This window comes from Trichosurus vulpecula, chromosome 6 (genome assembly GCF_011100635.1).
Source record: "Trichosurus vulpecula isolate mTriVul1 chromosome 6, mTriVul1.pri, whole genome shotgun sequence".
Classification (NCBI taxonomy): Eukaryota; Metazoa; Chordata; class Mammalia; order Diprotodontia; family Phalangeridae; genus Trichosurus; species Trichosurus vulpecula.
The window spans coordinates 237,891,343-237,917,626 of record NC_050578.1 but is presented as its reverse complement, the minus strand read 5'-3'; the positions used below and the strand labels follow the sequence as shown (position 1 = coordinate 237,917,626).

General features: G+C 38.2%; 1 protein-coding gene across 1 annotated transcript in view; it reads right to left on the bottom strand.

Moving 5' to 3' along the window:
• The window catches only part of ANO3 (anoctamin 3), a 270,486-nt gene that overhangs the window by 113,317 nt on the left and 130,885 nt on the right, over positions 1 to 26,284 (bottom strand). The window contains exons 7-12 of the mRNA XM_036764751.1: positions 25,578 to 25,622; positions 22,156 to 22,287; positions 18,825 to 18,931; positions 16,031 to 16,086; positions 9,054 to 9,175; positions 3,575 to 3,709 (exon numbers count right to left, since the gene is read on the bottom strand). Of these exons, the coding sequence (XP_036620646.1) occupies positions 3,575 to 3,709; positions 9,054 to 9,175; positions 16,031 to 16,086; positions 18,825 to 18,931; positions 22,156 to 22,287; positions 25,578 to 25,622 (597 nt within the window). The remainder of the gene's footprint in view (positions 1 to 3,574; positions 3,710 to 9,053; positions 9,176 to 16,030; positions 16,087 to 18,824; positions 18,932 to 22,155; positions 22,288 to 25,577; positions 25,623 to 26,284) is intronic.

Genomic DNA, 26,284 nt, shown 5'->3' with positions numbered 1-26,284 from the left:
TCATCAGTTGTGGTCCATTTCTCTCAATGAATCAGATTCCAACTCATCCATACCTGCTCAGCCTATGTGAATTTTTCCTGTGTCCTTTCATAAGGTTTCCCTGGAGCGTCCAGCCTCCGGGGGCTGGAGACCTTCCTCACTTTCTCTTTACATGGAGCGAATACCAGATGGACACAACAGTTCTTCACTGTTTATCCCTGGCCCTCACCATATGACCTACTCATCTTCTCCTCGAACCTCCTCATCCTCATAACCATCATTATATAATGTTGAGTTGTGCAAAGTGCTTCTAATAACACTAGCTCAGCTGACCTTGAACTAAGCAAAAGAACACCTGTGTAATTTCTTTTCTACCTGATTCTCTGCAAACAAGAAAGATCTTAATAAATTACTGCCATCATAGATCAAGGCAGCATGCCCCCCTCCCACCTGCACAGCACACCTACAGCTGAACCAGTCTGACACCCAGCATGCTGGTGCATTTCAGGCTTTTCCCTGTAATCTTGACAGCTGAGCTACTCACTGCTTATCTTCGGAAAGAATAGAAAGTCTGACAGTATTTTAATTATAGTGACAGAAGTAACAAAGTCATGTAATACCATAAAATATGGCCAGGAAATAGTTTGCTAAGACTTGTAAAGTACTCCTTGTACTAAAGGTTAAGAGGAACCACCAACTTTCTTCAGAGATGGGGGAGGGGGAGCTTCACGTGATTTTATTAGAACACAGATTCAATAGCATCTCTCCCAGGGTGTTCCAGCTATGTCTTTGCTCCCCTCTCCCTTTTGGCTTACATTCGTCTCCCAGAAAGATTCCTAATTCAATTCCTTGAATGTCCTCTCATGAATCACTTCACATGGTATAGGATAACCTAAAATAATTCCCCTTGTTTTCTAACTTGCAGGCCAACAAAGTTTGACTTTAAAACCATTTTTCTGCCAGACTCCTCTAATTATCAAGCTGACAGGAAGATAAGGATTTCTCAAGGATGGCAGGATGATGCTCCCTGCTACCCCAATCTCCTGCCATGGAGAAATCTTGGCAGATGGACTTCCTTGAGTGGAGGTAGGACACCTGGGGACACAGTGACAGAATTTCATGAACACAGATTTTTCAGCTGGTCCTTTAAGAATGTTTTTGGTGATTTGTATACCACTATACTGGTTACTTAGCCAGATTTAAATCTAAGGCTAGAAAGGCTCATTAGCATATTGAACAAACTGCATTTGCTTACAGAAATGGAATGTTGTCCCAATAAATTAATGATGGAGTTAGACAGTAAGAAGAAACAGGATTTGGAAGAGGAGACAGACTTAGCAAATGACATTAAGAAGCCAAAATAACAAAAAAAAAGGAATATGGTCAAATATGACTGACATAGTAACTGGCAGAGCTAAGGTTTGAACCTAGGGACTCTGAATTCTGATCTAGGCCTGAGTTATCTTTATTCCATGAAATCCCCTTCTACTCCCTTCCTCATGTATCAGAAAACCTATGAAGGGTATTCAAGGTAACTCTTTTTTATCATGCATTTTTCTAAAACAACAAATAGTAAAATTACAACTACAATTATAGAAAGATCTGTACCATACACAGATACATATACACTTACAGTATATATGTATGTATCTAAATATGTCTGTGTATCTCTCTCTATAATCTATATTTACATGTGTATGCATGCATATACATATAAATATATATGTAGGTGTATATATACACATGCAGGTCAATATATGTGTGTACATAATATCCGCATGTATACAGAGGGCCTCCAAAGTCTTAATGCAGTTTTTATCTATTAAAGCTATAAAACTATATATTTACCTACATAAACATACATATATCTCTCTATATGTATCTCTCTATAAATATAGATACACATACTCATATATATATATATATATACACATCTCTTTATATACACACATATATACCCATAAATGATTCATATAGAAATACATACATATATACATGTGTACAATACAGTACATATGTATCCATGAATAAATGTAGATATTCATAGGTATATGTGTATGTGTATATGCGTGTGTGTATGTATGTGTGAGGCAACTAGATGGCACAATGGATAGAGTGCCGGGCCTGCAGTCAAAGAAGATTCATCTTCCTGGGTTCAAATCTGGCCTCAGGCAGTTACTAGCTGTGTGATCCTGGGCGAGTCACTTAACTCTGTTTGCCTCAGTTTGATCATCTATAAAATGTACTGGAGAAGGAAATGGCAAACCCATCCAGTATCTTTGCCAAGAAAATCCCAAATGGGGTCATGAAAAGTTAGATACGATTGAATTGAACAACACAAATATATGTATGTGTGTGAATACATAATATATACCAATATATATATATATGTATGTGTATATATATATATATATATATATATATATATATATATATATATATATATACACACACACATATGTCTATGTATACCTGTATCTATCTAGACATGTTTAAAGAGTGTCCTCATACTCAAACAGGTAGAAAGGCATGGGTTGATTTGAGCTGTAAGATTTCTTACAGATCCATAATCCTTTATAGTTCTAAGAGAAGAGGTAGATTAGGATTACAAGGAATGAGAAGAGCAGAAAATACTTAAGCCTAAATTAGAGCATTAGTGTGACCAATTGAATTGTCACGAAGCCCTTGAAAACACATGCTTACTAGAGCACTGTTCTTTATAGAATGGAATTTGGTTTCCTGAGGTTCTGCTTTATTTGAGAAAGTCTATTATAGTTTGGGGTTTTATGACTGAAGCCCTAGAAAGGCTTCGTCTCAAGTGGCTCATCTATAAAAAGTCACGATGTTGTAATGATAGTAATAAGCACTTCGATGTATATAGCCATTTATACATACAAAGTGTTTGACTTCTATTATAATGATAGTAGCTCATTTTTATGTGGTACTAGATGGCATTATGACTTATAAAGCATCCTCTTCCTAGCAGCCTGATGAGGTTGTTAATGATGATGATAGAACATAAGCATCTTGAATGCAAGAATTATTTGCTATTTATCTTCGTAACCTTTATGCCTAGCACAGAGCCTGGTACATGCAGACATTTAATAAATATTTGCTGATTGACGATGGTGGTGGTGGTGACGTCGAAGATGATGACTGTCATAGGTAAGGGTTTAAGGTTGGAAAAGGCCTTTTTGCACAAACACCTTGTGAGCTATGTTATATTTCCATTTTTATATAGACTTTATTCATAAAGAAACTGAGGCTCAGAAAGATGCATTTGTTCATGTAGGGTCACATAATTTGTTAGCATTGACTCTGGGAGTAGAACCCAGGGCTCCTGCATCTTTCTACTGAGGTCCTCCTAGAACAATGTTGAATTTGGCCTAAGAGGAACCAGGTTCAAACTCAGTTCTGCTTCTTACTGCTTGTATAACCTCCAGTGAGTCATTGACCTCTGTGGGCCTCAGCTTTCCCCTCTTTAAAATGGAGGCATTGGACTAGATGTCCTTTAAGGACTGACATCTACAATCCTATGAGCTGATGAACGTGGTGACCACAGAGATGCCCACTAATGAATGACCACTCTACTTACCTTACTTGGCTGGAGTGCATGGTAAATACTCCATAGAGGAAAACAAACAGGCCCACAAAGGCAGCAGGAATCAGCATTCCAGTGTACCAGCCTAACCAAGCAAAGTACAATCCAATCTTCTCACCAAAATAACGCCTGTGTGGAAGAGCAAACACACAGCTTGTCAAATAGTGCTGCAAGTTTAATGGTGCCAGGTTGAGAACTTTAGGTGGTAGACTTGAAGCTAGTAGTCAGTCAGCAAATGTTTATTAAGTGCCTACTATGTGACAGGTACTCTAAGTTGGGGGAAGGGGGACAAAGATAAAAGTGAAGGAGTCTCTGCATTCAAGAACCTTAGATCAACAGCATGTACCCATGAATCCTGTAGATGGAGCTGATGATGACAGGTAGCTCAGTAGACAGAAAGCTTGACCTAGAGTCAGGAAGACCTGAGTTCAAATCTGACCTAAGACATGTATTAGCTGTGTATCTTTGGGCAAGTTACTTAATCTCTCTGCATCAGTTTCCTCATCTATTTAATGGTTATAATTATCTCACCTGCCTCCCAGGGTTGTTGTGAAGCTCAAATGCCATAATATTTGTAAAGCACTTAGCACAGTGCCTGGTACCCAGTAGGTGCTTAATAAATGCTTTAGATATGATTATTAATAGAAAACCATCTTTATTATCCTTATGTCATGTGAAGATGGAAAGAATTTTATCAAATTATTTTATTTTGACAGTCTGGTTTAATGGAAGGCACAGGACTTGGCACTGAGAAATCCCTGTTCAAATTCTGTCTTTGCACCCATTACTAGCTCCTGGAAGCAGACATTTCATGGTGTGGTAGAAAGAATTCTAAGTCCAGCATTCCATCCACTACAACAACGAGATGCTGAAATAGTTAATTATGGTTCACATTCATGTCACATTTGAGGTCTGCAAAAATACTCCTTATATTTTTATCGTTATTTTTTGTATTATTTTTATATATTTTATCTTGATCATTTGAGCCTCACAACAACCCTGTGAAGTAGGTACTCCTATGATTCCCATTTTACAGATGTAAAAACTGAGACAGGTCCAGGGACTAGCTGTAGAGTCATATTGCTAGAAAATGTCTGAGTTGGAATTTGAACTCAGCCTTCTTGATTCCAAGTTCATCACTCTCACCAGGAATATAGCAAACAGCTTTCTCTGCTGTTCTCTCTGTCTCATGCAGTGATTATAAAGAAAAAAAATGTTAACCTTAAAAAAGCTTGAGTAGGGTAAACTGTTGTTTGAAGTCCACACATTACCCATCAACATCCTTTTTATAGCCATGACTTAGCACAGAGGAATTAAAAAACTTTTCAATTCCCTCTTGTTCTCATTATGTGTAATTGTGTGGTAGGATGCATCCGCTTCTCCTCGTTTGCTAACGAGCCCAAGGCCAATTGAATTCTTAAAAAAAAAACCCAAACCTTAGGACAGGGTGTCAGGAGACCTGGGTCTTACTCCCAACTTTGACAATTACTGTTGACAGCTATTTGAGCTCAGGAAAATCTCTTGCCCTCCATGGGAGTCAGCTTCCTCAATTATTAAATGAGAGGGTTATATTAGGTAATCCTAAGGTTCCCTGAGTCTATGAGTTTGCGTAGTAACTGGTGAGATCCTTTGGCTGGTGCTGTCACTTAGAGAGGACCCAAGAGCCTGCACAAACAGGGGCCCCAGAGGACCTCCCTTCCCAGCATTCTCCTTGGTTTTGTCACCTTTTGTGGATGTGGTTCCTAGCACATGTACTGGATCCCTGCAGTTACTGAACTGCAGATGCATTAGAGCTCAAAGCACCTCCTGCGATCTGAGTTAGAAGTAGGGAAATTCTCTTGATGCAGATCTTTCTTCAGTCTCTCCTTTTTAAATTTCTTCATCTCTCCCTGAGTTTCACCTTTATGTGTTCTGTTCAGAGACATCTCCCTATCTATTGCCCTCAGTAATCCCATCAAGTTCATCATCATTCAATTTACACATTCATAAGTTAGTAACCATTTCATAGGACTACAAATGGAAGGAACATTAGATACGATCTAGTCTAGATCTATCATTTGAAGAAACCGAGATTAACCGGCTTGTCCAAGGTCACACAGGTAGTACGATGCCTCAAAGCTGAATTTTAAACTTAAGCTCTCAGACTTGAAAGTTTTAAACGAAATCAAACAGCCTCTAATTTCTCTTAGGAAAGTGCTATCAGAGAACTTAAGAGTCAAAGACTTTGGCTTTCAAAGCCCTTCATGCCTTTCAGTCTTGTTATACCTTATGCCCTTTTAATTACTCCAATCCAGTGACATTGGCTTCCATGACAATGGTGCTCACACATAACACTCCAACTCCTGGCTCCAGGCGTTTGTCAGTCTGTCCTTCATGCCTAGAAGTCACTCTCCTCTTATATCCCTGCCTCCCATTTTCCTCCAAGTCTCAACCAATGTCCCATCTTTTGCAAGAAGTCTTTCTTGTCCTCCTTGATCTTAGGGCCTTCTCTCTGTTGATCATCTCTAATTTATCCTTTAAATATCTTGCTTGTGTGTCCATATTTTCAAATCACTTAACCTCTCCTTGCCTCACTTTTCTTATCTGTAAAATAAAAAGTTTAGACTAGACGGCCACTGAGGTCCCTTCTAGTCCATCAATAGCCTACCCCTTTATCATGCAATAACCATTTTCCTCTGGAAGACTGAGGCTCAATGTTTTATAGCAGATCTACTGTACCAAATCCATGGTTTTTTTTTGGACATGCATTGTTTTGGGGTTCCTTTTGGTATTAAGGGGAGAGAATAAGGAACTTCTTACAATGGGTTACTCTTTCTGCCTATTATATTGAAGGGAAAATATAAATACAAATTCACTTATGCGATATCTACAGCTTTTACCTTTTACCATTGGAAGTTATGTTCTTTTTTTGGGAGGAGGGTACAAAAGGTTGCTATGGAAAAAAACCTGAGAAAAATCACAACTGCTCTGGAAAGAAATGAATTGGAATGTTTATCAGCAGAAATATTAATCTACACCTTTTATGCATAGCAAAAAACAGAGTGGAATAAACCCTGATGTAAGTGCTCCCTTTTTCAAAGTAAGTTTGAAATTATCTGATATGATAAAATCATGGTTTTCTTATATAAATTATTCCTGTGGTGATGGTGGTGGGGTAATAAGATGAAGCTGAAGTGAAAATTACTTATAAAATACATATACTCATTAGTAAAGAAAATAAGATGAATGGAGTAATTAAAAAAATTGAATCAATAGGATGTCCCCTATCTTAATGCCAAGAAGAAACTTTCAGAAACTAGGGAAGCACAAGCCACCCCCAACCTCACCCTGAGTGGGACCCCTTCTCTTTCCTATCCTCCTTCTTACTACAAGTTCTGGTATGATCTATGCTCATAGATGAGATGATAGGTTAAAAAAATGGGAGCATGGCTCCCATCTTGAAAAAAGGCATGGCTTGAAATATCTTCCTCCTCCCTCTCTTTTCCTCCCTCCTTCCTTTTTTACTTTCCCTTTCCCTCCTTTTACCTCTCCCCGCCGACTCCTCCTAGTCCTCCTTCATACATACATTTATATACACATACATACATGCATCCATACTTATATATACATAATACATACACACACAACACATACATATATAAACACTTTTGGGGGGTCAAAAATTAGAACATTGTAGGGAAATGAATAGAATCACAGAAATTAACATTTTGGAAGGATCTTCGATATCCATCACTTTTGGAAAGTACCAGCTCTGAGACTGGTACCACAGAGGTCATTTAGCCAAAACGCTTCATTTTATGAATAAGAAAACAGCCTAGAGATTGTTCAGTGACTAGCATCATGTCACAAAAGTAAGCAGAAGAGTTAGGATCAAAAATGGGTTCTCTTACCCCTCATGCAGGGAGTTCCCTTCCTTCTCTTATATGCTGCCATCCCTATATAAATTAAGATTCTCCTTACCTGAATGAACATCAGAATTTAAGAAAGAAATTAAAATTTCCATATCAAATTAGAACACTCTGCCATTACATCTAAGTATGTAATTAAGTCTGATTAAAATCTGTTTAAAAAGTCACCTGAATATTCTTGATATTTTGGGTAAAAAATAAAGTAGAACATTCTTCTTTCTTGACCTCCTAGGTTAGAGGATACTAATTAATGAAAATGTTATCATTTGAAAAACATATGAGTGAATATATGAAAAATCAGATATTTCTATGGTGTTGGGGAACTCTTCCCATGAGAACTCCCTTCCCGAGCAGATTACTGTCTCTGACTTAGTAGACAGTTCTTAGGGAGATGCCTGATGGTCAGATGTAATAAGTGCCTTGTTCAGGGTCATGAAGCTCTGTATCTTGAAGACAGACCATGGTACTTGGAACCAAAAACAGTGAGGGCTCTTATACTCTCTCTCTGACTCATCCCAAATTTCATTACCTATAAAATAACATCCAGGGAACTTACCTTAAAGGGTGTGTGTGTGTGTGTGTGTATATGTATGTGTGTGTGTGTGTATGTATATGTATGTGTGTGTGTGTGTGTGTGTGTATTTTTGGGAAGAGAGAGGCAGCCTGGTAGTAAATACAGTGATGGACTTGGAATCAAGACAACCTGGGATCAAATCCCATTTGTTGCACTAACAGTGTGGCCATAGTTAAGTCACTGAACTTTTCTGAGGCTCAGTTATTTTATCTGCAAAATGGGGGATAAAATACCTTAAGTACCTACCTGACAAGATTGTGCAATTCAAATGAGATCATGCATAGAAAAACATTTTGCAAATTGTAAAGTATTATACCAATGCCAACTAGGGGATAGGAGTACATTAAACCCACATGTTCCTGGCCAAGCCTGACACTCCACCCATTAAGGAATCAAAGACTATGGTTTTAAATCTTGCCTCTGAAGCTCACTTCCAATGTGATCTAAGTTATTTAACATCCCTGGGACTCATCTGTAATGTGAGGAGGTCAGACTAGATGTCCTCTGATGTCTCTTCCTCCTCTAGATCCATGATCTTCTACAAGCCACTAAGAATTCCACCAAAATAAGAATGACAATTGGAAAGTCTTCTTTCGTAGAGGCAGCTAGGTGGCACAGTAGACCGAGTGCTCTACTTGGAGTCAGAAAGACCTGGATACAAATGTGGCCTCAGATATTTACTAGCTATATGTCCCTGGCCAAGTCACTTTAACCTCTGCCTGACTCAGTTTTCTCAACTGCAAAATGGGAATAATGATAGCACCTGTCTTCCTGGATTTTTGTGAGGATAAAATGAAATATGTGAAACATACTTTATAAACCTTTAAATGCTATATAAATTCTATAATTATTATTATTACTTAAAAAACTCCACAGAAAACCCTTTTGAGTATGAGCTTAAGGGTAGCGTTCGTTCATCTGCAGAAATTGTCCTAATGTGGACACCAGATTTTGATCTGAGATGGCAATTCTCTGGAAAATGTCTTAGTACCTGATTAAGTCAAGGGGCTGATACTTGTACCACATTCCCCAGCAGGCCCAGCGCTTATACAGCAGGTGTCTGTGGTTCTTGGCTCCATGAGTTTTAATCGGGTGTCTGCTCTGGTAGCTTCCCTAAAAGAAAAATAAAATCATGAATGGATAGCTACCACGTGAGTGAAATGAGAAACAGAATAGCATAACAATTGTATTTTTTCTACTTTTAAAGGTCTCATTTGACATTTTATTGACAATTTTATAAATGGGGCACACCTGTGGAAATGATCTAGGACCTGTCTTTCCAGGCATCCCCTTCACTGGTCTTTAAGTCTGAATTTAAGATCTTTTAAAAATTCTGCGCGACAGAGCTACATCACTTAGAGTAAAATATATTTTAATCTTCAAGGTTTAGAGCACCTTGGGCCTTTAATAGAGAAAATGACTATGCTTTAGTGTGAGAGGAATTTGTGTGGAGGGAAAATATTGCAACCTAAACATTGAGTAGCAATTCTGAATCAGTGGGTTTTCTAATCTTTGAAGACCAGAAGACTATTAGAGCTGATAAGGAGAGTGGAAAGCATTGAACCATCTAGGAGAGTAACATATTTTGTAGAATTCTAGGATCTTTACATTTTACTTTTGAGGACATTTTATATACACAGACATATATATGTATACACACACGTGCATGCATGCGCTCATGTGTGTGAAACTATTCTTGCTTTCCAACCAGATAAAGGAGATAGGAGACCAAAGGGCTATGGATCTTGAACTAGAAGGAACCTCAAAGGTCCTCAAATACAACCTCTTCTTTGTACAGATAAAGAAACTAAGGCACAGAAAGGTTAAACTACTTACACAGGTTGTAAAGAGCAGAGCCAAGATTTAAACCCAAATGTTATAACCTCAACTCTCAAATAGTCTTTCTACTACATCATGCTGTCTCTGTAATGAGGGTATGGGGAGTGAAAGCAAGCATAATTATTAGTTATTTGTAAGGTCTCCTTCCATATTGGAGTCTAGGAACTGTAGCTCAGACAGATCACTGCCACTTCAAAGAATCTCTTTTGAGCATATAGACTCTTTTTTGGGTGGGAAAAGGTTAGCCTGTTTGTAAAAAGGACTGTATATTGTAAAATCTCAATTAATTGGAATGTTTGTATAACAGGGAATAATCTCAAATGCTATATGCTTGTAGTGAAAATACTTATAAACTGTGTATTTTCTTTTTCTGTTACTTCCATAGATATGGGGAGACAATGGGTTTGGAAATATTCTAGACGTACAAATAGCTTTTTGGATACTTATTCCTAATTTCTGGACCCAGGTCCTACCGTGAAGCATCCCAGTCATAATATGGTGTGTACCCTCACTACAACTCTATTTTCCAATTCTAGCTGTAAGAACAATAATCAAGTGAACCCTACCATTCTTGGAAAGTATGTGTAATTAATGTGTTTCATGACCTCAATCACTATTCCATCTGACCAAAACAATCCCTGGCCACCACTTCCCACGCATGTTGTCTATTGGAGTGCAAGGACCTTGAGATAGGGGGACTTTATTGCTGGTTTGTATCCACAATACTTAGGGTAGTGTCTGGTACATAGTAGACACTTAATAATTTTTTTTTTCATTTATTTGTTCATTTCCCCATCTAGCCTGCCAACACTTGTACTCTTTTGTCTACTAGCACACATTAGTTACAGAAAGCAACCCAGCTTCCCTTAAGTGAAAGCCTCCCCATGGGGACCAAGATGTAACTGTCTCACCTAACATCTATTCTCCACTATATGATTGCTCTTTCCTAAGGAGGATCATGAGTACAATCAACAAAAGCATATATAACATCATTTACATAAGTAAAGGAGGGGCAGCTAGGTGGCCAGTGAGTAGAGCACTGGCTCTGGAGTCAGGAGGACCTGAGTTCAAACCCGGTCTCAGACACTTGACACACTGACTAGTTGTGTGAGCCCCATTTCCCTGCCTTCCCTCCAGCAAAAAAACAAAACAAAAAAACCTGAAAAAATAATTAAAGGAAAAGTAAGTTTCTTTTTTAAACAACTTGATATACTCAATCATCTTCCCCAGTACTTGTGAAAACTAAAATATTAAATAAAAATGATTAAAAAAGACAATCAGCCTCCTATACAAGTATGTAAATCCCTGTCAACTGCCACTTCCTCTGCCCTTGAACTTATATCACACAAAATCAAAGAATGATGAATTTGCAAGTGGACTTCTTATTAAGTTGCTTCAGCCAAGTCCAACTCTCTGTGACCCCACTTGGGGTTTTCTTGGCAGAAATACTGGAGAGGTTTGTGATTTCCTTCTCTAGCTCATTTGACAAATGAGGAAACTGAGGCAAACAGGGTCACACAACTAATAAATATCTGAGGCCAGATTTTAACTCTTGACTCCAGGCCCAGCACTCTATCCACTGTGTCACCTAGCAGCCTGGAAGTGGACTTAGATGCCCTTTAGCATTTCTATCTCATTATTCAGATGAAGAAAGTGAGGTTCTAAAAATCACAAGACCTCGCATTCAATCAGTTTGATGTGTGTATTTTTATGTGTGTGTGTGTGTGTGTGTGTGTGTGTGTGTGTGTGTGCGTGTGATGTAGTACCAGGATTCAAACCCAATAACTTGTCTCCAAGTCTGGTGCATGATAAATGTGTCTTGTCCAGTTTCTCTAAGAAACTTTCTCCCTTTCCTTATAGTTTGGTTATAAGCTAAACAAAACAACAAAAACACAACCACACAACCAAACCCCAAACTCACAAAAGTTCTAATCATAGCTGACATACTTAAGTAGCGCTAGTGATAACCCTTGTGGTGATGAAGAGAAAAGTCATGTGTCTCAAGTGACGTTTGAGAAATAAACTAGGGACCAGTGCCATCAGGTTTTAAAGCTTTTCTAAGTACCCAGGTACTCCACAAAATTCCCCATTTATCTCCTTATCCATCTCTAATTGAAACTGCTTTGGCTCAAGCACCAGTACTTCAATGTACTAAAGAGTCATGATTTTGTCCCTATGGGTGCCCCATGTACCAAGATAGATAGTAACCCTTCCATGCCTTCCCTTCTCAAAGTATCTTGGATTTACATATTTATTTTGTATGGGCATATATGTTTGTGTATGTATATCTATGTGCGCATCTATACTTATATGTACATCTATGTATGTATGTATATATAGATGTGTATATATGTGTATAGGGCACACATATAGGGCACGAGCATTTAATACATGGCTCCTTACTATGTGCCAGGTGATGTGCTAAATGCTGCGGAAACAAAGAAAGGCAGAAGACTGTTCCCTCCCCTTGAGGAGCTTTCAATCTAATAGGGGAGATAACATTAAAATAATTGTGCAAACTAAAAATATCTATGATAAATTGGTGCTTATCTCAGAGGAAAAATACTAGGATTAAGAAGGACCAGGGAAAAGCTTTTTGTAGAAGGTGGGACTTGAGTCCAGACTTGGAAGGGAGCCAGGGAGGACAAAAGATAGAGATGAGAAGAGTGAAAGTTCCAGGCATTATAAACAGCCAGTGAACATGGCCCCAGTAAGGAGTCTTATTTGGGTAATGGCAAGGAGGCCAGTGTTACTGGATTATAGATTACATGTCAAAGAGTAAGATATAAGGAGACTGGAAAGGTAGAAGGGAGGCCAGGTTATGAAGGGCTTTAAAAGTCAAATAGATAATTTCATATTTGATCCTGGAAATAATTGAGAGCCAATGAAATTAATTGAATAAGTGAATGATATGGTCAGACCTGTGTTTTAGGATGATTAATTCGAGAGTTGAATGGAGAATGGAATAAAGTAGGGAAAGATCCGAGGCAGGCCAATGCCCTAGCAAGCTGCTTTAACAGGCCAAGTATGAAGAGATGATTGCCTACATGAGGTGGTAGTGTCAGAGAAGAGAAAGGGATATATTTAAGAGATGTCACAAAAGTAGAACTGACAAATGAATGGATATTGAGGAAATGAGAGAATAAGGAGTCAACTATGGCATCTAGGTTGGGAGCATGATGACTGGGAACATGGTGGTGACCTGAACAGTAAAGAAGTCAGGAAGAGGAGAAGGTTTGGGGGAAAATATAACAGGTTTAGATGTGATGAGTTTAAGATGTTTACATCTAATTCAGCAGGTACAACAGGGTAGTTGGAGATGTGAGACTGGAGGTCAGGCGAGAGGTCAGAGCTGAACGGGTAGATCTCAGAGTCCTCTGCATACAGATGATAATTAAAACCATGGGACATGATGAGATCAGAGAGAGAAGAGAAGAGAGTCCAGGACAGAGCCTGGGGGGACCCCCATACTTAATCTGTGATGTGGACAAAGATCTTGTAAAGAAGACAGAGAAGCAGCCATCAGACAGATATGAGAACTAGATGTATCATGAGAACCTAGGGAGAAGATAATATCAAGGAGGAGAGGGTGATAAACTGTATCAGAGCCTTCAGGGAGGTTAAGTAAGATGAGGACCGAGAAAAGGTCATCAGATTTAGCAGTTAAGAGACCAACAGTAGCATTGGACAGAGCAGTTTGAATGGGAAGTCAGACTGCAAGGAGTTAAGAAGAGAATGAGACGACAGGAAGTAGTAGCATCTATTGTGGACACACTCTTCAAGGTTGGCCAGAAAAGGGGAGAGGTAAAGGATGATAGATAGTGGGGATGGAGAGATCATGTGGGTGTTTTTTATTTTTTTTGGATGGGGAAGACAGCTTGTTTATAAGGAATAAGCAAGCAGTTAGGAGATAAGGACTTGAAACCAATCAGCTATGTAACACTGGCAAATATGCATCAATCTCTGAACACTCATTTAGAAACTGAAGTGATTGGGCTACAATGATCTTGAAGAATACTTCAAGTTCTATAACATTAGGGTATAGCTCCAGAGTTAAATTAAAAAAAACCTGTGACATCAATTTCCTATTTTTCCCCCATTTGTCACTGGATCTTAGTAGTAGACTGGAACACTGAAGGACTTTAAATCTCCAACCACCTTGTTGAACTGGAGGTGAAAAAAATCCCCAACAACTCCATCTTTGATTTTAAACCACAGCCTACTTGTACTCATGTTTCTTTCCACTGGACTTTGGGTCAGCCATTTTTGTGTTTCCTCAGAGATTGTGTTCCATTATTCATAAGAATGTACTATGACTATGAGACTATTGATGGAAAAAGCTGGGTTTGCCTGTTGGCTGGTAGGCTGTTACTTTCTGACTGGGAAGGAAATTATCTTAGTAGACTTGCCAGATGAGTGTTTTTATGAAGTCTAGCGGCTCATTTCTCATCAAAGGCAGTTGTCTGAGTATGTTTAACTAACTTATGTGTCTATTCTTTCAAACTCCTACAAGAGTCAAGTGTGATCATCCTCGGAGGTTTCGCACCTTAGAGAGAACCCGTCATGGCATATGCAGTTCATGGATAGGCTAGTAAGGGCATAGAGTTTGATACTGTTTTGAGTTGTGTATGTCACTGTGTGTGTGGAGTGGAAGTATTCCTTTCCTAGCTATCCATTTTTCTCTCTGTCGCTGATAATACTATAGAAAATGGTGGCCCTGAGATTCTGTGTTGCGGCAATCATCAAATAAAAAATTCAATTATTTTCATGTTCTCAAGTATTTTCAAGTATTCTTGAATTAAAGAAGAAGTAAAATGGAGTCAAAATTTTCAGAAGATTTTCAACAAAAAAAGTTTGCCAAGTTTGACAGGAACCAAGATTCTTATTCTGTTGAGTCACATTCCGCGTGAGTTCCATTTCTCTAATCCAAGAGCTCTTCCCTGTGTCTGTCTTCTCTTCTATGTTCATCTTACAGATCATATAAACATCACTGGATGACTTTAGCTTCAAATAGTTTATTATTAAATGGTTCTTATTTGTATAATTATCTCTGTTGTCTATAGTTGCCTGTTTTCCTATTCATACGACCATGCATTTACTTAACTGTGTCTACCCTGTATCTGCCTAAGAGAACATACGTTCCTAGAAACCAGTGATTTGCTTGGTGTTTTTTGGCATTTGTATCTCTAACATTTAGTACAGTCTTTTGTGTAAAAGAAATTTAGTAAATCTCCATGAACTTTGTAACTGTGTTTATTCAGTCCTTGGTTACCCTGTGGCACCTTCCCAAAATAGCAACACCCCTTCCTCAACCTGGTATCAATCCATGTCAGTTCAATGAATACTTCCTGAAGAGATTTCTTCAGGAAGTATTCATTGAATTGGCGTGTTTATGTATATGAACGCAATATGCATGTAAACAATACACATACCATATATGGCACACGTGTAATACATACTACATATACGGTATATAAGGTACATATGTTATACATTACATATACTGTTATATGAAGTATTAATATATCTACCACATAATATATGAAAAAGAATGACATATAGATAAGTATTTCATCTCCTTGCACACAGCAATATCTTCTTATCCATCTGATCAATCTCAAGTCTCTCCTTCCTCCAATCCATCCTCCATTTTGCTGCTAGCTCCATCTTTATGCAAATATATGACCATGCCAAGGCTCAGCTCAAACCACTTCAATGACTCCCTATTGCCTACATCTTTCTTTCCTATGAATGGCTTATCTCTTCTATTGACATGTAAGCCTCTTGAGGGCAAGTTCTTTTTCCACCTATGCATCCCTAGCATTGAGTTCAGTGCTCTGCCCCTAATAGATACTTAGTAAACCTTTGTTGACTTCCCTTGATCAAAGATCAGGACAAACCAGATTTTATAGTTAAACAAAAAAACAAACAAAAAAAAAACCACAAGAGCCAGAGTACCAGGTTAACTAACTTCTATAACCACTTCTTTCAAAGCACTTACACTGAGGGGTGAAAGTTTTGCCAGAGGATGAGAACACAAGCATATAAATACATATTCTACATTCTTGGATTTTTTTATTGTTACTAAATCATTCAGGTTTTAAAAGTAATAACAGAATTTGAAATTACCTCATGAGGAGGAAAGGATGCCTCGTATGTGCCATTGTTCAAGAGTTTATTGATACCTAGGCAGAGAAGAAAGTCAGTCAATGTACCAGCTGGAAGATTTCCTTAAGTCAACGAATATGTACATCTGAGCATGGGAAGGGGTAGTGGGGGGTGGGTGGGTTAGTCTCAGGGCACAGCTTTATGAAAATCTTAAAATAATCCAATATTTATTGTTAGGATGATAAAAGCCAATGGCAATGAAGGCAATTCAGCCTAGTCATGATATTGACATCATTAATAGTGAGACATGAGAGGCTAAGATAATATATTTCATCACATTGGGTCAGGAAAAATCCTGTATCTTTAATAGCCAACTTACCTTTCTCAGTATCAGCCCATGGTCTTACCCATTAAGTATCCTGGGCTGCCACCAAAGTTGATTTTCTCATTGTCTCCTTTCTCATACTTTTCCTTTTCCTTGTCTTGGTTTTCAGTGTGCCTTTTTTTTTCTTTTAACTGATTTTGCTCTCCTTCACCTTATGAATAAATAACCTTAGAGTCCTAGCTCCAATGCTCTCTCTTCTGTGAAGCCTTCCCTGATTTTCTCTGGCTGGAAGCAGTTTTTTTTCTGCATTTGATTTTATGGCTTTCTGCTCTTCCACCCCTAACCTATCCTGTCATGCATTTATAAAAGTAATGAAGGAAGACCTCCAGTCTTTTAAGGGAATGAATACCCTGTGTTGAAATTATAGGAAGACAAAGGTCACACAGGATGTACTGGGGTTAGACTGCAGTTTTCAAAACTGGAGAAAACTTCAAAATTGATGAGATCACAGGTCCTCTATAATGTTTGAGTTTCCACTTCCATTTTAATTTGCATTATATCTGTCTGTGCATATGTGTTATGCCCTAAACCCTGATTAATAGATTGTTGGCTCCTTGATGTCAAAAGCCACATTACATTTATGCTATTGTCATCCCCTGTGATTATTATAGTGCCAAGAATAGTCTGGGCAGCATTCAGCATATGTTGGTTGAATGAATAAATGAATGCCTACTTCACTTTGGTTGAATGAATAAATGAATGCCTACTTCACTTTATTTTGCATGAGCCTACAATAGCTTAGTGAACACCTAGCTAAAGACTGTAATATTCAATAAATAAATCTACTTCCAAAATATATTCACAGGTTGGTTATAATCGAGAATTGAATGGACAAAAGAGAGTGCCCCTCTCTTATTAAGATGATATAATTCAACAAAATAGATACTTTTTTTCCATTCCAAACTCCTAAAGACAATAGACTATTTTCTCCCACCTACAAATTGTGATTCTGCCTTTAGTGTCCAAAGTCAGGGTGCTTAGGTTATTCAAAAGTAGTCACTGGAACCTGTAGAAGTTTAAAAGTTTTCAAGACAATATTTTTGAATTTCACTGAATGCTTCAAAGGTCACTTAATTTAGTATGTACCCAGATGGAGATCTCTACTATAATATCCTCAACAACTGATTACCTGGCATGTTCTTGAAGACTTCCAGATTTAGGAAACTCACTAGGGAAACTTCCCCAGGCCATCTCTTTTACACTTCTAGATGGCTATAAATGGTGGGAACATTTTTCTTATAATGAGCTAACGCCCTCCTCCTCCATAACTTTTAACCTCTCCTGACAAATACTTGAAGAAAGCTATCATGTCCCCCAATCAATATTCTCTCCTCCCTACACTTCCTCCAGTTCTTATAACCAATCAGTTTTGGGGCCTCTCAAATCGCATTTGAGAATGGGCTAACACAGCACTTGTTGTTGGGCAATTACAGTTGTGTCTGACTCTTCATGACACCATTTGGGATTTTCTTGGCAAAGATACTGAGGTGGTTTGCCTCTTTTTCCTCTAGCTTATTTTACAAATAAGGAAAGTGAGACCACCAGGGCGAAGTGATTTGCCAAGGGCATACAGTTAATAAGTGTCTATGAGTGGATCTGAACTGACTTTCCGACTGTGGCCTGGTGCTCTCTCCGTTGTGTCATCTAGCTTGTCATGATATCACAGTCTCTCTGAATAATAATCAAGCAGTGGGAAGTGGTCTGGATTTACATTGCCCACAATTTTATTTTTGAAGTTGAAAGGTACACATAGCAAACCAAATGAGATAACATATCTATGGCACCTTGCAAACTTTAAAGTGCTAATAAATCCACTATTATTATTATTGCCAATAATAACAAGCCAATCATTTAACTAGAGAATTCCCCTTACTTTTTGAAACACAACAAAACAAAACCCCCAGAACAAAGTAGGAGCCCTGGGGGCAGGGGCTATTTCATTTTTGCCACTGCGGCCCTAGTACCTGGTATGTGCCTATCGTATAGTGGCCAAAAGCACTTGAATTGAATGAAATTGAGCTGAATTGAGAAGAAAACTGAAATATTCACTCTGAAAAAGTAAGTGTACTTATTCTGCTGAAAAGTGGGTGCCTCAATCTTATTAAATGAGAAACATCACAGGAAGAGCAGCTTCCTCCTAACACAAGTCTGTGTTCTTGCTTTCTCTTTGAGATTTAGTGTCAGATTTCTTGCTTTACAGAAAGTTAGGCCTGAAAATGTCCTTGATCTCCATAGCTAGAAGAGACCTTGGAGACAACTCATTGCCACTCTCTCAATTTCTAGGAGAGGAAACTGATACCGAGAAAGGAGCAGTAACTTGGCCAGCGTTACCAGACCAATAAGTGGCTAAGTTTGGACTGGAATCTGCAAATGCTCACACCCTGGTCTTAATGCTCTTATCATCATTGCAGCCTTGGATTAAGGTCTTACCCATTTTTGTTTTCCCATCTTCGTATTTGGTGCGTTGCAGGACATGATGAACAATCCTGCTTCTTGTGGAATTGTTGAAGAAAGTATCCTTATTTGTTATTGTAAAGCTGTGGAAATGATTGGACCAGTTTTAAGACTCAGAGCTGAGCACAGGACACAGCAAGAGTGTGTAAATGCCACACAATCTAAAAGGTTTTTTCTTTAAAATGACAGCCAATGCTATTTCTTTTCATCATCCTCAAATCTCAACAGACAAGAGCCTGACATTTCACTTTCCGTTACTATGAATGTTAATTCATGACAAAAATACACCCATAAAAGTGATCACCTATCAAATGTAATTTTGAATGTCTCCCTTCAGTATTCATCCTCAGCATGGAAAGAGAGGGGAGAAGAGAAGGCTGTACATTTGCTTCCACTGAATTATTTACAGTTTTGAAGCAATGCTGACAATGTGGCTTGCAGCAGGTTTTCTTCTAAATAGCGATGATTAAAAATCCAGTCACCATTTCCTAGATTACTTCTCGGGGTTTCAGTTCTTTCTCAGCTAAGAAATGAATATTTTTCCTCTCTGTAATCTTCCTATCCCTCCTTGTCTCAATCAATGCAGTCTGATTCTAGTCTGAGGTACGAGAGCCTTCCGATGACTAATTAATCTTCCTTTGTTTTGGGCCATCCACATCCTGCTTTCCTCCTAAAGCCTTGGTCCAGATGAAGACTGTGCTCTACAATGCACAGTAGAACATTTGGTTGTCTGCAAGTCTATTACTGGGCACAAGCACGCACGTGTCCTGACAATCCAGTGATGAATGGTATTCACGGTGACGAGCCTGAAGGCTGGAAAGGTCTTGCATTGCTTTCTGAAGAAATAAGACTTCAGAAGATTGCATCTCCAGCACAATTCACTCTCCAGATGGCTCCACTTCCTCAGTAGCTTTACTCCCCTTGGTAGGACTCTACCCTGAAGCCTGTCCTCCCAAATAGTGGGTCCAGGGCCGAGACTACCACCCCTGGAGGGGCCTCAGATATAATTACTTTACTCCCAGAACAATTCACTCTCCAGACTACTTCACCTCCTCAGCAGTCAGCCTCCTTGAAAATAGGAGCTGTCTAGTTTTCATGCTTGCCCTGTCTGCCTATCCATCCATTGATCCAGCTATCCATCCATCCATCCATCCATCCATTCTATGGCCAGTCCTTCAAGAATTCATGGTCACCCCAATGCCATGATTTAATTGTAATCTGTACTTTTGAGGAATTAATCATGTTTTATTGTAATTTCATTCCTTACTATGTGCTTTCTAACTTGAAAAAAACTATGTAGACATTCTTCAATTAATGAACTTGAGGAAGGAAAAGTACAACACCCTTTAGAGAGGATCTCAGGTTGACCAATTACCTCATTCACCCCAAATGAGCGATGATTACAATAATAGCATAGCATAGTGGGTATATTGGGATTTAAAGGACAAATCTCTGTTTCCAAGAGAAGCCAAAAATTATTAAAGAAAACTGAAGTTTCCTGAAGCCAATTTCCCACTGTTGAATTCTGAGCCTTACATCTTTTTGTACTGTATATCTCGAATTTACATAGTTCTAAACAAGTTCTTTAGGTTATCTAGCCAAACACATGTCATAAAAAGTGTAATGGAATTATTTGTCCACTTGATCATTCTTGTGTGGATGGTTAAGGTTAAAGTTTTTTGAGTGGTTAAGGATTTCTTTTGGGAGGTTCTTCAGTGTTCTAGAGAAATTTGGGTAATTGTATTTGCTAACATGAGCATCCTGAGGATCTTATCATCCACAGGGAATCCCTCTTCAACTTGGATCTCTGCCGGATCTTTTAAACACCAATATTCCACCGCTGTTATTTTATGGCTATGCAACATTGAACACAACAGTGTCTGAAGAAAAGAGGATGGGTATCACAGAGAGGTCAGTGCTGAGACTCAGCAGTTAGTACAGTACCTAGCACATAGGGGATGCTTAATATGTTGATTGAATAATTGGTGGTGGGTGTGAACTGCTCACAATGACTAATGAAGATATTTAAAAAATAAAAAGGGCAAAGGATGGCATCATGTAAATGCAGGACAGGAAACAAAATAGGGCTGATCACATAGCAAGGGCAAGAGATGATAGGCAGATAGTTCAAAGTTTCCAGTGGTATCTTTTTGATGTCAGGACAAACTAAAGCAGCCTTCCAGCACACTGGTTAGACGCCCTATAGCGAATACGGACAAGAGCCATGAATGCGGTATGGTCTGCATCTTTGGAAGGTATGTCTAAACTGTGAAGACCACAGATCCATTTGAATATCTGCAAGTAGAGTGGATAGAGAACTCTCTTCAATGTCAGGGTGACTTGAACTCAGGACTTCTGACTCATATTGGCTGTCTGTCCCTAGGCAAATCACACCCTACCCCCCGCCCCTGCTCCCAAGTTCATCAGCCCTCTAAGATTTTCAGTATTAAAACAATATAAAATGGGCATGGATACAGGGAGTATTCTCACAAAAGACCAATAATTGATATTTCTTTACCACTTTGACATCTATAAAGAGTTGCTTCTCCCTCATCTTATTTGATCCTCATAATGGATCTTTAAAATAGATACCACAGCTATTACTACTACTACAAAAAATTAACACATATAGATGCTGTTGTTATCCTTGTTTTCCTGATGAAAAATATTTATAGATATGAAATGACCTACCCAGGGTCTCACAGCAAGAAAGCATCAGAGGCAGGATTTGAACTTAGTTCATTCTGACTCCAGATCTAGTATTCTGTCTACTACACCACCTAGCTGCCTACTATAGCCATTAGTATGCCCATTTTACAGATGAAGAAATGAGCTACCAGAGTTGTGACTGCTTGGGGTAACATAGCTAGTGAAGCATTTGCAGTGGGAGTAGAGCTCAGGTCTTCCTGGCTCATAGTTTATCACTACTTAGCCCAGTACGTGGTAGATGCTCAGCAAATGTCTATTGAATTGATTTTACTGTATTCTTCTTGTTATCCCTCTCTTGCTGCCTACCATAACAGCAATCATTAGGAAGGCATAACAGGCTGGCTCTTAGATGAGCAGTCCATAAACACTGCAATATTTATGATTTGAATTTATGTGACTCATAAAACAAAGAATTCATAAGACTCACTGAGTGTTGTTCAGAAATTAAGTGTTAAATATTAATAAGGAAATAAAGATTGCCTAAACTGACAAACCACAGAAATGCTTCTGCTCCTGTTTTATGCCATTGGCAGCTTGGTTTCACAAGAGAATAAGCACATGAGGCCATGAGAGGCCCGTGGGGGATGGGAATACTTACTGGTGCATGCGTGCCCGGCTGAAGGGGGCTGTATAGCAGTCTGTCTCCTCCAAGTCAGGCAGAGCCTCCTTGTCGAGTTGCATTGGGTTTTTGGGAAGCCAGCTTCTCAGCTGGATGGTTTTTCGATACAAACTGGGACAAAGCCATAAATGAGATTGGATTAGATGAGGCAGCTATCAGTACCACATTTATCTTGTGCTGAGACCCATTAAGTGCTGGAGGAAACAGAATTATAGACTTCATCCTATGGGTGGGTGGCTGAACTGCGTAAAACACCTTCTAACTTTAAAAGAAAATGTTATGTGACCTGCCCCTAATCACTTTTGGAATAAGTGGTGAGTTGGAATTGAACCCAAGAACTAAGGCATAAAATCTCATATCATGCTCCCTTCATTCACTATTTTCATTTGGTTCAAGCTTGATAACAAGGCCCAAGTCACTATTGTAATGGGATGTACTTAATAGAATCCATAGCACAGTGGTGGCATATAATATTTAATAAATGCTTTATCTGCCTATAAAAAGAACAAAACCTATTGTTGTGTAATCTTACAGTGGGGATTCCTTTCCTGCATAGGTTGGTCTAGAGGGTCTCCAAGGTTCTTTTTAACTCTCAAATTCTATGATTCAGGTAGAAAGTGGTCCCAATATACATCACACAGTGACATTCTACCCTCCACCATGGAGTCATCTGTTAGTGACTCCACTGATGCCATTTGAAGGCAGGAATGGGAAATGCAGAAGCTGTCAAATACTACTCACCATCATTTCCTTACTGATCCCTCTCTGCCCCCCAACTTTTGCAACTCAGATAAAATGGCACTGTGGGAATATTTAAGGGTTTAAAAGCCTCCGATCAATTCAATGCAATTCCTACTTGATTTGTATCACTTTTATAACAAGACTTACATTTTTCAGATGCATCCCACTAATTCTGAAAAACACATCCACCATAGACTTAGAGAATCTTGGAACTTTAAAGGACCTTAGTACTATCTAATACTCTCCTTCCAACCCTGTCATTTGGTAGGTGAGGGTCCTAAGATCCAGAGAGATTTTGTGACTTGCCAAGGTCACATGGCTAGTTTGTCACAGAGTTCACTCTACATCTCAAGTGTCCTGACTCCTATTCTATTATTTTTTCCCCCAGACATGATCTTACTCATTCATAATGGATAAGGTAGAGGGCAAAGATTCTCCCTTTCAGCAAATTTTGGCTTTACAAAACCAGACCCATGCTGTCCAGGCTCATTTCAGGAGATATGACATCAATGGAATATGGGGGTTCAACCCACTGGATTACAGATATATAGATGTATAACCACCTTATATAATCCTTAGAAACAGTTTTATAGACCAGAAATAGTGGAAAGAACACTGAAATTGGAACCAGGAAGACCGAAGTTCAAATTTTGCTTCAGACATTTACTAATGTGTGACTTTGGGCAAACACTTAACCTTTCTGCATCTACTAATAATTAGCTTTAACCCCAAAATATAGGGCAAAAATTACATTTCCATTTTTGTATGTCACTGACAAGTCAGTTTGTATATGTATATGTGTGGACGTGTGCATGTAATATATGTACCTATCTATATGAGGAAGTACTTAAAATTGGTTATATGCTTTATATAATACTTCTCTCTTTCCTATTCCACTCATCTGTCTGCTTCTATGGTGGCTATTTGCTAATTTTATTCAATCACAGAGATTCAGAACTTGATAAGACTTTAGAAATCATCTAAACTCAATCCCATTTCATTCACCATCCCACCACTCATTTTTCTTCATGTCTACATTAGGACCCAGGCAAGATATGCCATCTACTCAAAGTCATATAAAAAGTCAAGGGCAGATTGATGAGTAGAGATCAGGACAGAGTCCTTTTTTTACTAAGAAAATGAAAAACAAAGTTGTGACATAGGTTTTGTCCTAAATTAAGGATATATTAAGTTGATTTGACCCAGTGAGATTTGACTAAAATTTACAATGGAAAGTCTAAAATCCTTCATTGAATACTTGTTCTGTTTTTGATTTATTACTTATAAAGTATTAACATTTTTGCCATAACTCATTTAAATCTAAAATGAATGATAAACTCTTATTATTCCCCTTTCCCTTCCATTTTCCAGATTTAGAATAATATTAAACCTGAAATTTATTGTAGAATTAGCCACTTCCTTTTCTTTATCATGCTGGCTGACCTAATATTTCTGGGGTGTTGTATTCTTCACTACTTATATTTCTATAAAATGATTGGTTTGGATTAGATAAATAAAGTCTCAACCACCTCTGACTTGCTACAGGCAAATTCTTACGTGGCTTCTAAGGTCCTTTCCAGCTTTTATATTCTATGTTCTATATTTTGAGGTTACTTCTCTCTCAATATTCAGGGTTCTAAGATCCCTTACAGGTAGCTTTTAGGTCTGATATACCATGCCCTAAACACTGAGGTCTTTAAACATTCTTCCAATTCTGACGTTCTCTGTTCAGACATTCTCTGATCTAAGATTCTCTTCCATTCCTTTTTACAACACTATGATTCTAGTTATTTCTCTAACCTTTAAACTGATTTTATCTTTAATATTTCCAACGACATTTCATTCAGTATGTTTTTTCGCCTTTACATTTCTGTTTTATTTCTGTAGCTCTGTCTCCCACCTTTTTGGTCATAAATAACAGTATAACAACATTCCAGAAGATTTTTGTTTGAGACTCCATGAAAATGAAGGTCATTTCCTGCAGGGAATGCATATCATAGTAATCCAAGAATTGGACCCTCATAGGTTTCAGATAATTTGGTGCCACTGATTTATCTTCACTGTAGCTACCATGACTACCAAGTCAAAGGACACTGTTGCTTTTTTTTGAACATATATTTAAAAATCTGGTCAGTTTCAACATTACGCAACTTGGAGTCAAGATTCTCAACTTTGAAATTAGTACAAGTTCTGTCACTCTCATGAACTAGATAATAAAAGGCATATTATCCCCTCTTTGGGCTTTATTTTCTTCACCTTACAGGTGAGGACCCTGGCCTGAAAAATCTCTAAGCTTCCTGTCCTTTCTATTTTTTTATGTCTACAGTAACAACAGCAACTAATCAATACTGTATTGTGTAATGCTCTGTTTTTCAAGAACTACAATTTCATTCAGGTAAAACCTCCCTTTCACATCATTTAATTATATTAGATTTCTGGCCATGTCTAATTGAGTAAAAAGGAACAAATCAACTGTCTGGGCAATTTTAAACATTGTGTTATTTGGTATAATGACATTTTTGGAATCTTCTTGAACGCGATCCAACTCATTATTTTCTCCTTGAATTTGTAGCTGGTTTATAAAGTAGAACTGAATTGGGATTTTTGTTTGCTTGAGGATAATAAGCTGGCATCACATGGTAGCTTTATCATCCACCAACCTATTCAATGTTCTGTTCTTCCAGTCAGTATAATAGCATTTTTTCCTGGAAAAAAAAGGAGAAAAGAAATAAGCTGAGTACAGTTGTGAGAAGTTATAATGAAGGTTAACTATAATATTCAAGAATACCAAGCATGAATATTTTAACACAGAGAACTTTACCTGTATGGAGAAAGCAGACTTACAAAGAGCAAAATATTGCCTTATTCCAAACAATGCCATTAATTGATCTCACAGAAACATGACCTTAGTTGAAACAATATTTCAGGAGACATCTAGTTCTATAGCAATGTTGTTTTTTATTAAGAAAATTAAAAAATTATGATCAGTCAACAAAGATGACCTCTAAATACCTAAAATTGAGGCTTAGAGAGATCTGACAGGATTATATGACCAGGAAAGGTGGAACTGTTTGGCCCTAACATCATGTGTTATCACAAGCAACCCTAAGGTCTGCAAATGGCAACCAGAGGATTAAAGAGGGAAGATGGATGGCTAGTTCAAGAATAAGATGCAAAATAATTCAGAGATATTCTTAAAAAGCGGTTGGAAAACAATGACTACTTTCACGTCAAGGAATCCTCTGTACATTTATTTTAAGATCAATTATGAAATGAATTTGAACATTGTTTCTTTCAAAAAAGAAAGACAAACAATACATAATCTGTAGCTGGGTGAGCATAATCCATATTGCCAGAGGAACAGAGT